General features: G+C 37.2%; 1 protein-coding gene across 2 annotated transcripts in view; it reads right to left on the bottom strand.

Annotated features, from left to right (window-relative positions):
• Positions 1-13,886, bottom strand: part of side-VII (sidestep VII transmembrane protein) — a 494,219-nt gene that overhangs the window by 13,593 nt on the left and 466,740 nt on the right. For both annotated transcript variants that reach the window (XM_074142232.1, XM_074142233.1), the window contains 2 exons: positions 1,530-1,838; positions 69-320 (listed from right to left, as the gene is read on the bottom strand). In XM_074142232.1, coding sequence (XP_073998333.1) covers positions 69-320; positions 1,530-1,838 — 561 coding nt within the window. The remainder of the gene's footprint in view (positions 1-68; positions 321-1,529; positions 1,839-13,886) is intronic.

The following is a 13,886-nucleotide window of genomic DNA, read 5'->3' as shown; positions in this document are numbered from 1 at the left end:
CCCTTATAATAATAATTATTATTATTGAGAATTATTTTAACAACATAACCATTAAATGGATTACTTACCGGAATTCGGTTGTGGAATGATGTCCGGATTACGTTCATCAGTTTCTGAAGAGAGATCTCCTTTAGGACTAGAGCCGGGCGGTTTGGCCGGCGGAACTTCCGGTTTGGATCGTCGTGGATCATCCTCACGAGAGCATTGCAACCTCAGCACGGCCGCAACTAGGCAGGCGACCACAAACAGTGAGCTGACCACGCCGACAACCACTGTCATCACCGGTGTCAGCCGAAATCCGTTTCTCGGTCGTTCACCACCTGTTAATATATATAAAAGGTATGAAAAAACGAAAAGAAAAGGGGGTTTACCCTTCAAAAATTCTTAGGAAGTACTGTTAACTTGACGTCATCCTGGCTAATTCCTTCTGCAATTTCCGTCCTACAATTTTGAATGTATTTATTGTAAAATTCGCTCATGAGACGACAGAAGCTAGCTAGTAGAATATACGGAATCATTCGGCATGTCCAGGAACACAAAATGGTTCCTTTTAATAAGTAAAGGGATTTAAGCTTTTCCAGCATTCATCCCTAATCTGGAGCTTCAAAATAGGTTGCTCAAACAGTGTTATGAAGTTAATCTGTAATATGAATTCGTTATGGTATTGGGCTTTTCTTTTAATCTGGGCCAATGGAAAAGTTACTTTGAAATCGCATCTTTCACAACTAGTGCAAAAGAAAATGCAGCAGTTTCTTGCTGAATCTATTTCTAGCCAATCAAAAACAAATGATTAATCAAAAACAAAATCAAAGAAGGCATTAATTCTTTAATCAGTAACCAATCAAATTTTGCATTAACTTAAAACTCTTGAGTGGTGTTAAACGATAAAAGGAGGCTGTATAAGCTAGGCTAGTAAAAGCCAAAATGGTAAGCATAAGCATGCATACTTAGCGTAGAAGTTTGTTAACAAGTTCTGGTTTTAGTGAAATATGTAAATTTTATGTAACGCCAGAGCAATCTAAGTTTAAGTTGCATGTAACCTGAAACTAGCAAATTACTTTGATACTCGCAACTATGGAACTAATCTTCTTCCGGAGCTATTATCATCATGATTTAGTCTTTGTAAATAAGAAAAAAAAAAATAATTCTCAAATTTTGTATCTAGGTTTTGCCCAGGATTCAGGATGAAAAGGGATTGTTAACTCCCAAGTTAAGAGGGGCAGCCCAATGCCATCTATAAGAATGTGCACTATAACTAGAATAAAGATGGAGGTTCCAATAAATATATTTCGACCTGTAAGACGATTGATTATTGGACGGGAAACAAAACCACCATCTGATATTGATCACTTGCCTACTCCACAAAAGGGTTCAGACCCCATAAATGGAGTTTCAGCGGTTTGCCTTAACCAGGGCGACCCTCTCTCATCATTCTCCACCAACGCAGTCTTCATCGGGCCACCCAAACACCACAATCTAATCTCGTAAAGAAAGAAAGAAAAAAAATAATAATAATCTTACCAACTCACCTCTATCTGCAGTAAGTTGTTTTTCAGGAAGTCGTAAAGTTGGCGCATATATAATAATCGGATCGCTATGCCCTTTAACGTTCACACTGTAGATGTACGCATGATAAATGAGTCCCGGTTGTAAACCCAATACCGTGAATCTGGGCACCGGAGATGAGAGATTAGCGGCTAGCGTTTCAGTGCCTGGCTCACGCACTTCTATCGTGAAACTCTGCGGTAAACCACCGTTGAAACCTTCTGAACAGCGTATAGAAAATGATGTCATACTTGTGTTGGCCACTGTACAATTGTGCACTTGATCTGGTCGACCTGAAACAGGTAGAATAGATGTTGAGAAGAAAAACATTTTGTAAGAATTTCGTATTTGTTTTGTAATGGTTAGATTTTTGCAGTACTCGATCTCTAGTTTCGTAATCCTCAAACTGTACCAAAACTGCTTTGATCTGTAGTGATCCAATAGGAGAGTATCTCTAACTTAAAAGGCATCAAAACAGATACGAGTTTAACGTGAAGTAAATTTTGCCAAAACAACTTTCTGGCAATCTTGATCATACTTTTAAATATCTTGACCTTGTAAAGATGAAGACCGCACTATAGGTGGGCAAAACTATACATATATCGTAAGTTGTAAAGCTGCTTGACCAATTTAAACTATAATTTTTTTTCTGAATATATCGTGACCGTAAATTATTGAACTAAGGATTCAAGATTGGCGAGAAATCGGTCCTAATAAAAAACTACAACTCGACTCTTTGCCAACGTTTCGACAAATAAGAAAGAAATTTCCCAATACCTATTTATTTTATTTGTCAAAATTGAACATTGTAATTACTCTAATTGTATCTGTCCCATTGTCATTGCCAAAATTCCCGTTTAAGTCCCGCTATATCTGTATATATTTACCTGTTCTCCAGTTCTGGCTCTTAGTTTTCTGTAACTCAACCAACCCGCATAGCCACATAACTTTCAATAATTATAAAAAAATTTATTGTACGTATTTATTTTTATTTTTATATTACTGATTCTCTAGATTGTTTGTATTTTGTATTTGTAATATCTAGACCCTGAAGAGGACAATATATTTGTCTAATCGTTGGCAAAAAGACGAGTTGTTGTTCTTATTTGACCAATTCCTCGCCAATCCTTAGTTCTATGCTTTTTCTGTTTTATTGCTTGCAGCTCATTACAATATCGAATTAATTAAAGCGTGCTGGAGCTTGTTTCTAATATTAAGACCGGAAGTATGAGATTAGAAGCTTTCCTGTAGCACAGAAATATTTATTTGCTTGCGAAAAATGCTGATTAGATATTCATATTTAATGAAGTAAACGATTAGTGTACACCAAGATAAGTAGAATATATTCAGAGTACAGATCTTGCTGTAAAGGTACGGGACGTGATCAGAGATTATTATTAAACTGAACAATAATAGATAATTTACTTTGTAGGGGAGGATATTATGTATGCAAAGGGACCGGCTACATATGTTTGTATGGAGCCCTATTCTGTGGACCATTAAGGGCGTCCGACATGATATGTGCTACCTACATACTGATAGTGTTCACAGCCTACATTTAGTAGGTTTTAACTAGAAACAGCAAAATCAGCAAAACTGGTATGATCTTTGGCATTGCTTTCACTGTCTGCAGCTGTTTTTTTGGAATTCACTTTTCTGGGATAAATAGGAGAGTAGTGTCATTTCGAGAGTTCTGGGTCATTTTTTTTTGTGACGGGCGTATGGTGAGAAAGGGTCAGGGGCTGCAGGGGGAATCTCCCCACTCCCATGTACCTTATACTAGAATTGTGCGCGTTTTAATAACAAGGATGTTAAATACATGTAGTATTTTCTATAAAAATGACCCAGGACTCTCGAAATGACACTACTTAGGAGAAAATGCAAAAAAAGGTTGTAGAGTTTCAAGAAAATTAGGTTCTTAGGAGAGATGTTGAGTAGAAACCAACCCGGCAAGGAAGTGTATCTTGCACCTTTGACCCAGAAGTTACAAAAAAACGTTTCTCAAGAGATTTAGTGGGTTTCAAGTTTCCTTCAAAACGGTGCGACGCTGGAGGACATTCACAAATTTAAAGACATGGACTGGAGTTAAGAACTCTGCGGAAATATTTCACAGGATTTCAATAGATTTAATGAAGTGATGGCTAACTTTTGCTGACAATTCGGCCATGCTCGAAAAAACAACAAATTAAAAACTCCAAGTTTGGAGTTTCAGCTAAGTAATTTTTATAATTGCAGTAGTAGAAAATCTTCTGGAAGTTACTAACCCAAAAAGAAGATCAAGAAAAAACTTGGGTGCCTCCAAAAAAAAGAATAAGGAAAGATTTCTTTAGGACAGGAGTGTGGTGGAATACGAAGAACTAGTGTACAAGGGCACGAGCAGATATCGCACTAATAGAGTCTTAAGATAAACTTGTTCAACTGTTGAAGAATTCAGAAGGGTAAGGTTTGGGGGATGACCCAAACACCAGGATAAAACGACGTCCTTCTAGAAGAAAAAGAAGAAGTAGGTCAGGGGAACCAGAGGAGATTGGAAGATGTCGACCTGCTTTTAAAAAAGCTAAAAAAAAAAAAAAATCTCTAGCCTCATCCATTGTCAAGGAAGAGACAAGGTGGTGTTTGTTCCCTTTCTTGGAAGGGCTAAAACTTTAAGTATATGCTAAAAAGTTTTGTCTTTTCAAGGGAAAACTTAAGAAAGGGAGATCTTGGAGTCTCAGGATATACTTGGGAGTATATCCTGCAGGGTGGGGGGGGGGGAAGTTTAAGTAAATACTCATAGCTATGCGCAATTCCTTCCCAAAACTAGTAACGACTTCCTTCCTTGCGCTTGGTACATCCCCTCCCCATTACCCAAGGGACCCAGTTTTTAAGACTTCTCTCCCCCAGGGCTTTAGGGTGCAAGCAAACCCATTGGCTCTAAAGACAAGGTGGAGTAAGTCCTGTCCCTTCTTTTTTTTTACACTGCTTACCAATCTCACTTACCATGACGTCACTCCGAAGACTTAGCTTTTACTTAAATTGATTTCGTTTAATTCGATAACCCACATTTTTATCAGGACTATGGTTGGAGAGGGGACTAAGTTTCCCGAGTGAGAGATCCCTGAAGGGAACAGTGTAGCTCCCGATTCCCCCCTCGCCGATGTTGTTCCCATTGAACAAATACAAATATTCACTTAGGGCCCTCTGTCTCCACAATCCAACCCTACACTTCCGGCCGTCAGCGAGAATTATCTCCTTAAATCCCTAAGTTTAGTCCCTTTTCCATTTGCCAAACTGAGCTTGTATGAATACAGGAAGTGATGTCACTAACAGAAGACCAAGATAAGGTAGCCTTAAATATAACAACACTTTTTTGTAGTAAACCATGTTCCAAATTTAAATGTTGCCAAGAATACTTTCAACTGCAAATGAGATGGTTTCACTCTGAGTATGCCAATAATTAAATCTCACGCGACTTCCTCTTATCACAACTTCCGTAATTGAATTTCAGTAGGAACTGATGGTCACGTGGTACAGATTCGGCCAGTAGATTTCTGCCACGTTTTTTTCTGTTACCAAGAACGTATGCTCCAATGGCAACAGATTAAGAGCACCGATGAAAGGCGAAACCTTTAAATTAAATATCACAAATATGTGGGTTACTTAAAATGTTTACGAATAATAAAACACTATTTGTAAGTTAATAAATCAAGCGATTAGAATCAGCTGTACATCAATATTTAATTTTAACAATAATCACCTCCCAGTACCAATGAATTAGGTTATTTAATGTTTCCTGCTTAAATTCCCGCTTCCTTTAGTTATATAAAATGCATCACCTCTTTACATCACTCAAAGCTCCATTATCTATGCACAAAAACCTTAAACAATTACTAAATTTCATCAATTTTACTTTATTATTTTTACAAAAATATTTTATTGTTCATTTTAAATAATCACTAACATATACAATGCAATCAGTTGACAAGTGTAGTGTAAGACGAATACATAACTGGAGTAAAAATTCTGAACCACCAAATTGATTTAAACACTAATGATGGATGAAGGTGCGAAACCGACTAGAAATACCGAATATAAGCGTGCTAGGACCGATAAAATCAGCGAGATTATCCAGCAATAGGCGGACTTGACCGCATTAATTAAGAGGCTAGACCCGCAAAACTAAGATGTATTGTTGGTTAGTTCGCGATTCCCAGTCTAGGGCTTGTATTTTATTTAATGGTTAATATGAGAAATTTATAGTAAAGTATGTTAGGCGGTTATAGGCTAGAACCGCAAAGCTAAGATGTATTGTTGGTTTATTGGGTTCGATTCCCCTGGTCTCTAGGCATTGAATTTTATTTAATGGTTAATATGAGAAATTTATAGTAAAGTATGTTAGGCGGTTATAGGCTAGACCCGCAAAGCTAAGATGTATTGTTGGTTTAGTGGGTTCGATTCCCCTGGTCTCTAGGCATTGAATTTTATTTAATGGTTAATATGAGAAATTTATAGTAAAGTATGTTAGGCGGTTATAGGCTAGACCCGCAAAGCTAAGATGTATTGTTGGTTTAGTGGGTTCGATTCCCCTGGTCTCTGGGCATTGAATTTTATTTAATGGTTAATATGAGAAATTTATAGTAAAGTATGTTAGGCGGTTATAGGCTAGACCCGCAAAGCTAAGATGTATTGTTGGTTTAGTGGGTTCGATTCCCCTGGTCTCTAGGCATTGAATTTTATTTAATGGTTAATATGAGAAATTTATAGTAAAGTATGTTAGGCGGTTATAGGCTAGACCCGCAAAGCTAAGATGTATTGTTGGTTTAGTGGGTTCGATTCCCCTGGTCTCTAGGCATTGAATTTTATTTAATGGTTAATATGAGAAATTTATAGTAAAGTATGTTAGGCGGTTATAGGCTAGACCCGCAAAGCTAAGATGTATTGTTGGTTTAGTGGGTTCGATTCCCCTGGTCTCTAGGTCTTGTATTTTTATTTAATGGTTAATATGAGAAATTTTATAGTAAAGTATGTTTGGCGGTTATAGGCTAGACCTGCAAAGCTAAGATGTATTGTTGGTTAGTGGATTCGATTCCTCAGTCTAGGTCTTGTAATTTTATTTAATGGTTAATATGAGAAATTTTATAGTAAAGTATGTTTGGCGGTTATAGGCTAGACCCGCAAAGCTAAGATGTATTGTTGGTTAGTGGATTCGATTCCTCAGTCTAGGCCTTGGATTTTATTTAATGGTTAATATGAGAAATTCATAGTAAAGAATGTTAGGCGGTTATAGGCTAGACCCGCAAAGCTAAGATGTATTGTTGGTTTAGTGGTTTCGATTCCCCTGGTCTCTAGGCATTGAATTTTATTTAATGGTTAATATGAGAAATTTATAGTAAAGTATGTTAGGCGGTTAAGAGGCTAGACCCGCAAAGCTAAGATGTATTGTTGGTTAGTTCGCGATTCTCAGTCTAGGGCTTGTATTTTATTTAATGGTTAATATGAGAAATTTATAGTAAAGTATGTTAGGCGGTTATAGGCTAGAACCGCAAAGCTAAGATGTATTGTTGGTTTATTGGGTTCGATTCCCCTGGTCTCTAGGCATTGAATTTTATTTAATGGTTAATATGAGAAATTTATAGTAAAGTATGTTTGCTCGTCGCCTCCATCCACGACACCTAATTTGGTAGTTGGACGTAAAGCCTGCCTGAAAAACCAGGCATTACTTTACTTTACTTTACTTAAGTGGAGTTACTGTTTTTTTTTTAAAGTCCGATTGTCTTTTTTGTGGGTGATGTTAGGATGTGCAGTACAGGCTGAGGGGTGAATGGGAGTTTTTACAATAAAATAATACTAAATAGTGGTCATTAAGGAATTTATTTGGCAGTTTAAGGAGAGGCTCGGAGGCGGCAAGCCACACGGGCGGCGGGCATGTGATGAAGCGGTGAATGTTAGTTGTTCTGCCAGGAGGCAGGGTACGGACTGCAGCAGTGACTCCCAGTTCTACGCAGTTAGTTAGAAGGACTGGTGTGGCGGCAGCCCCCAGTCTCTTGGTCCATCCAAAAGTAGCCGCGGCGCGTGTGTATGTGTACAGTTCTAGGAGTGCTGGAGGGACTCCACACAGTCCGAAGGCCTCCTGCAGCTATAAAGAACAACCCCTTTAAAAAGTTTCTCTCAACTCTCCCATATATTCTGCCAACAGCACCACCACCAGCAGAAGCAGGAGCAAGAGCAGGAGCAGCAGGATGCCGGTGAACTACTCGCCCATGCTCTTTTCTTGTTTCCAGCTAAATTAATGCACACCTCTTCCACAAGTACTGGTATTCTCTTTACAAGACTTCCTCCGGAATTTATTTCTTTGTTCTACTGTCTGTAGTTTAATTTATTATTAATTTCTCTTACTACTTTTTTGGGAAGAGGAAAAATAATGCCAAAAAGGGTCCAAATTTTCGAGACCTAGCCCACCACCGGAAGTGCCACATCTGGATTTTTCGTATTTTCTTTTTTTTTTAAAGGTAGTTTTCTCCAAAACAGCTGCAGGTTCAGGAAATGCAAAGATACACAGTAATAGTTAAAATAGTGCAATTAAATATCCTGATACACCTAAAGAAAAAAATGAATAACTGAACTATTCCGAACAGAGGATCATGTTCAAGTTAAAAAAAAATAAAAATAAGTCATTTTACTAATCTTTTGGGGCGCCACGATAGCCGAGCGGTTAGAGGCTAGACCCACAAAGCTAATATGTATTGTTGGTTAGTGGATTCGATTCCTCAGTCTAGGTCTTGTATTTTTATTTAATGGTTAATATGAGAAATTTTATAGTAAAGTATGTTTGGCGGTTATAGGCTAGACCTGCAAAGCTAAGATGTATTGTTGGTTAGTGGATTCGATTCCTCAGTCTAGGTCTTGTAATTTTATTTAATGGTTAATATGAGAAATTTTATAGTAAAGTATGTTTGGCGGTTATAGGCTAGACCCGCAAAGCTAAGATGTATTGTTGGTTAGTGGATTCGATTCCTCAGTCTAGGCCTTGGATTTTATTTAATGGTTAATATGAGAAATTCATAGTAAAGAATGTTAGGCGGTTATAGACTAGACCCGCACAGCAATGATGTATTGTTGGTTAGTGGGTTCGATTCCTCGGTCTTAGGCCTTGGATTTAAAGAGAAGATATAAAACATTAATGAGAGTTCAATACGCAATTACAATTCTTGATTTAGAGCATATGTTTGAGCAGAGGTTTCATTTTATTGAATTATTTTTTTTTGGCGTTTTAACTTTTTTTTCATTTATCGTAACCTAATTGGAGCCAAAAGGAAGGCGTGTGAGAATTAATTAATTAATAGCTTTAATATTCTTGAAATATTTATGACAAAAAGGTAAATGTCACGAGTAAAAGAACGATCGTTAAATTAAAACGCGTTTGAAATGTTTATTTTTCCGCAATTCCTAAACCGGAAAAAGGAGTAGAGAGAGCGGATGAAATGAGATTTCGTTTCCTGTTTTTTTTTTTTAAGTCGTAACACCATTGATTTACGTATATGTACATTATGTACAGGAAACCAACAAGCAACCTAAATTCCATGTCTTTCTTGTTCAAACAGGATGTAGGTTGTCTTGCTTTAATTTTCTTATTTTATTATTTACTCTCCAACATTGGAGATATCGCTACTTAATCATCCTATAAATGTACTCTGGAGGGGGGAAGGGGTAGCAGAATGTGTAAGGGAAGTTGTGAGCCGGTCGAAATGTGTGGTGCTTGATACCTGCGACTGAGATTTAGGTAACATTTTGATGAAGTAAAACCCTAGCGGGAGATCCGGAGAGCTGTTAGACGTCATTATCCATCACGTCATGACATGATTTTGCCAATATACTGAGGGTGTAGAGGAGGAGGAGGAGGGAACAGAGTGAACGAGATGACGCTATACGTGGGTGCGGTGAGTTTGGGTTTCAACGTGAACCCATATAAGAGCTCTTACCCGTACCCATTCACACACATATCAAGCTTCCTTGTTATACAACTGGCACACAGCTTCCCTAGACAAGTGGTTTAGTTTGCCATCGTCAGGTATCATAATGGTTTGTGATCCTTTTCTATTTTTGGTACCGACCTTTTGGGCGAACAACGGTCCTCTAATTCGTAACTCAAGTAATTACACCCATTTGCCAAGAACTCTGCCCACAGCTGCTCTGGTGATTAGTGCCAAAGATGAACCCACATGAAGGTACATTAACTAGTGGGCCTTCGTCTCCTTTTCTACAATTTAATATAATTGAACTGTATCCCTAAATATTCAACAAACAAACAAAATCAATAATAAAGTCGGAAGTGCTGTGTATGAACCGGTTCGGAACTATTTTACGATAATTAAATTAGAAGATGAGGCGTCCATCTATACAGCGGAGCTAATTGCTATTTTAACGGCTTTAAAATATATTTATTCGTTGTCGGAGAAAAAATATACCATTATTAGTGACAGCCAGAGTGCGTTGTGTAAATTATCACATATACACAACCAGTCTACAGGAATGAATCACATTATCGCAGAGATTGTAGAAACTATTGCCATTTTTAAAGAGAAGGGAGTCTGCATTAATTTTTTGTGGGTAAGTGGTCATTGTGGTATAAAAGAGAATGAAATTGTTGATACACTTGCAAAGGAAGCCACCAATAGTGGGGAAATGGCTAATTATAAATTACCACACACCGATATCAAGGGTATAATTGCAAAAGCAGCACTACAAAAATGGCAGACAGATTACAATAATGGTGATAAAGGTAGATTCTATAAAACTATGGCAGATCAGTTACCTAGACAACCATGGTTTAAGGGAACTGTCACTAATAAATGGGTTGTTACGACAATAAGCAGGCTGAGAACGAACCACGCGGTGTGCGGATCGTATCTACACAGGATCAACAAAAGGTCCTCTCCTCTTTGCGTAGATTGCAATGAGGAGGAGGATTTCAAACATGTAATAATGATATGTCCACGTTATGTGGTAGAAAGGAAACGAATGTTTCGACGACTTGTACAGGTATTTAGATGCACCATTTCGCTACGAAGACATTATATTTTCCACCAACATTTATGTGCTTAAGTCGATAGCAGAGCTAGCAATGAAATATGAATGTATTTAAAAGCTATAGCCGAATTAGAAGGAATGGAAGAAAATGCTTAGAGAAGGATTACGTGATTTTAATTTTGGTTAAGCTCGCAGAAGGATGGCAGGAGCACAGAGTGCTGCTCCATCCATTAGCAGTAGTTTATGTAAATAGCGGTAGATAGTAGAATGATGAATGTGTGAAGCGAATGTATTTGTAGGTAAGAATGGAGAGTGAGTGATATTCTAGTGATAAGCACCTAGATGATGCTGGCTGTATGGCGGAAGCCAATGGCAAAAAAAAAGTCCATACTCCAGAAAAAGTGCCCAAAAATTACTATTGATTCATTTTAAATCTGAAAAGATAGTATTCATAGGAAGTCAAGAAAAAATAGACCAGAATAGGGAAGAAAGATTGCCGTCAATTCCAGTCACATTCTTTTGCCAAGCATTCAACTTAGGGCTAGGTTATCCTCAAGGCTGTGGAACAAACACCTTTTCTAACCGATGTATTTTTGCCTAGCTAGGTACGGATTCAAATAATGGAGGGAATACTAAAAAACGTTTGGACCTAACAAGGCAGCAATGTATGGATTGAGAGTTTTTGGTATCTTTGATATTCCATCCATAAGTGGCGCCACGGTAGCCGAGCGGTTTGAGGCAAGACGTGTAAAGCTAATATGTATTGTGGTGCAGGTCTAGACCTTGGATTTTATTTAATGGTTAATAAAAGAAATTTATAGTAAAGTATGTTAGGCGGTTATAGGCTAGACCCGCAAAGCTAAGATGTATTGTTGGTTAGTGGATTCGATTCCCTCGGTCTAGGTCTTGGATTTTATTTAATGGTTAATACAAGAAATTTATAGTAAAGTATGTTAGGCGGTTATGGGCTAGACCCGCAAAGCTAAGATGTATTGTTGGTTAGTGGATTCGATTCCCTCGGTCTAGGTCTTGGATTTTATTTAATGGTTAATACAAGAAATTTATAGTAAAGTATGTTAGGCGGTTATAGGCTAGACCCGCAATGCTAAGATGTATTGTTGGATAGTGGATTCGATTCCCTGGTCTAGGTCTTGGATTTTATTGAATGTTTAATATGAGGAATTTATAGTAAAGTATGTTAGGCGGTTATAGGCTAGACCCGCAATGCTAAGATGTATTGTTGGATAGTGGATTCGATTCCCTGGTCTAGGTCTTGGATTTTATTGAATGTTTAATATGAGGAATTTATAGTAAAGTATGTTAGGCGGTTATAGGCTAGACCCGCAAAGCTATGATGTATTGTTGGTTAATGGATTCGATTCCCTCGGTCTAGGTCTTGGATTTTATTTAATGGTTAATACAAGAAATTTATAGTAAAGTATGTTAGGCGGTTATAGGCTAGACCCGCAATACTAAGATGTATCGTTGGATAGTGGATTCGATTCCCTGGTCTAGGTCTTGGATTTTATTTAATGGTTAATACAAGAAATTTATAGTAAAGTATGTTAGGCGGTTATAGGCTAGACCCGCAAAGCTAACATGTATTGTTGGTTAGTCGATTCCCAGTGTCTAGGTCTTGGATTTTATTTAATGGTTAATAAAAGAAATTTACAGTAAAGTATGTTTGCTAGTCGCCACCATCCACCGGCACCTAATTTGGTAGTTGGATGTTAAGCCCGCCTGAAAAAATAGGCATTACTTTTCTTTACTATTGCAGCAATAAAGGTGTAGGTAAAATGGCGTAAATACACAATGTTAGGAAAAATAGTGAAAAACTATTTTGCCAGAAAATCTCAAAAAGTGACGGAAAACAATTCTACAAAATGGCGGCACTTCCGTTTCAGCGAATTTTCCACGAAATTTCAGAATTTTCATCGCTCATTTTTAATTATTATATAACTTGGCCAACTCCAACAATGTGTGTGTGTGTGTGGGGTAAGGAAGTGGAAGGAAAATACGGGCGAACAAACAGAACAAAACGGAACAAAACTACATTCACTAGCTCATTGGAGCAGATGTAGTGTTGTTCACCTTGATTGTAGTTCAGCCCAGTGAGTGGCTGAAAAGCGTGGAGGGGGAGACACAATTCTAACTACAACGCTGAAAATGGAGTGACGCTGAAACTATTTACTTCCGGCTACAATAAAAGATAATCATGTGGCGTAATGTTTCATTACGCTTACAACAAGGAGCAAGTAGGCTAGAACCATTTTGAACCGTGCTGCATTTTCTAAAGTCCGCCTTGTTCACAAAACTTAGCCTCGCCCAAAACTTACTACACAAGTGTTTTGTTTATTTCAACTTTAATTTTATTACCTCTTTTAACTTGTTACTTAATTAAACTCAATTGTTGATGGTTTTAATTGTTTCAACTGGATGCTGTTTATGTCGTAAATATAAGAAATTTAACCATCATAACAAAGTAGAAATTGTTAATTTTCTGAGGGGGTGTGGGGGTTTTTGTGCTAACACTTGACGGGCTTTTCCTCTCTATCTAACTTTAGACTTCACGCAACTTTTGCTAAAGTTCAATTTTTTTTTCTTAACTTTGTTTTTTTTTTTTAAAGGTTCCACTGCAGTTACCGTGACCCTAAGTCCTTTATTTCACAGCTCTGTCCTCTTTAACTTTATTTATTTTCTAAAATAAGGCCCTTCTGTCCTTCATTTTGTAAAGTCCACGCAAAGTTTAAAAAAAAAAAATCGAATATTTTCATTGGTGAATAATATGTGGACGAATGAAAAAAAAAAAAAAACCAGTTAAAGGTTAAAGCACATTAGAAGCATGTATTTCCGTCAAATGAAACTTTCAAATGAACTGTATGCAATTTTATGACCTTTTTAAAGCGTGAACCGGCTCAATTAAACAAAATTATTTCTACAGAAAAGTATCAAAATTAATGTTAAAAATTAAAAATTTGCATCGTTTTATAGCACTATTTTCTTAATCAATGTTTTAAACTTATGAATTTTATATGTTCTTTATTTCCCCCCCCCCTAAAAATGGTTACCGTAACTATAGTGACGGTAACTATAGTGATACTAACTGTAGTGACGGTAACTATAGTGTTGGTAACTATTGTGTTGGTAACTATAGAGATAGTAACTATAGTGTTGTAACTATAGTGATAGTAACTATAGTGTTGGTAACTACAGTTTTGGTAACTATAGTTTTGGTAACCATAGTGTTGGTAACTGTAGTGATAGTAACTATAGTGATATGAGGAGAATAAGTAGAAAATGTGGTTAGGTTCCGTAAGAGTAGGGCGACTTAAATG

Source organism: Rhodnius prolixus, unplaced genomic scaffold, assembly GCF_049639745.1.
Source record: "Rhodnius prolixus isolate KJV_2025 unplaced genomic scaffold, Rpr scaffold_6, whole genome shotgun sequence".
In the NCBI taxonomy this organism is placed as follows: Eukaryota; Metazoa; Arthropoda; class Insecta; order Hemiptera; family Reduviidae; genus Rhodnius; species Rhodnius prolixus.
This window is presented reverse-complemented; position numbering and strand designations above follow the sequence as displayed.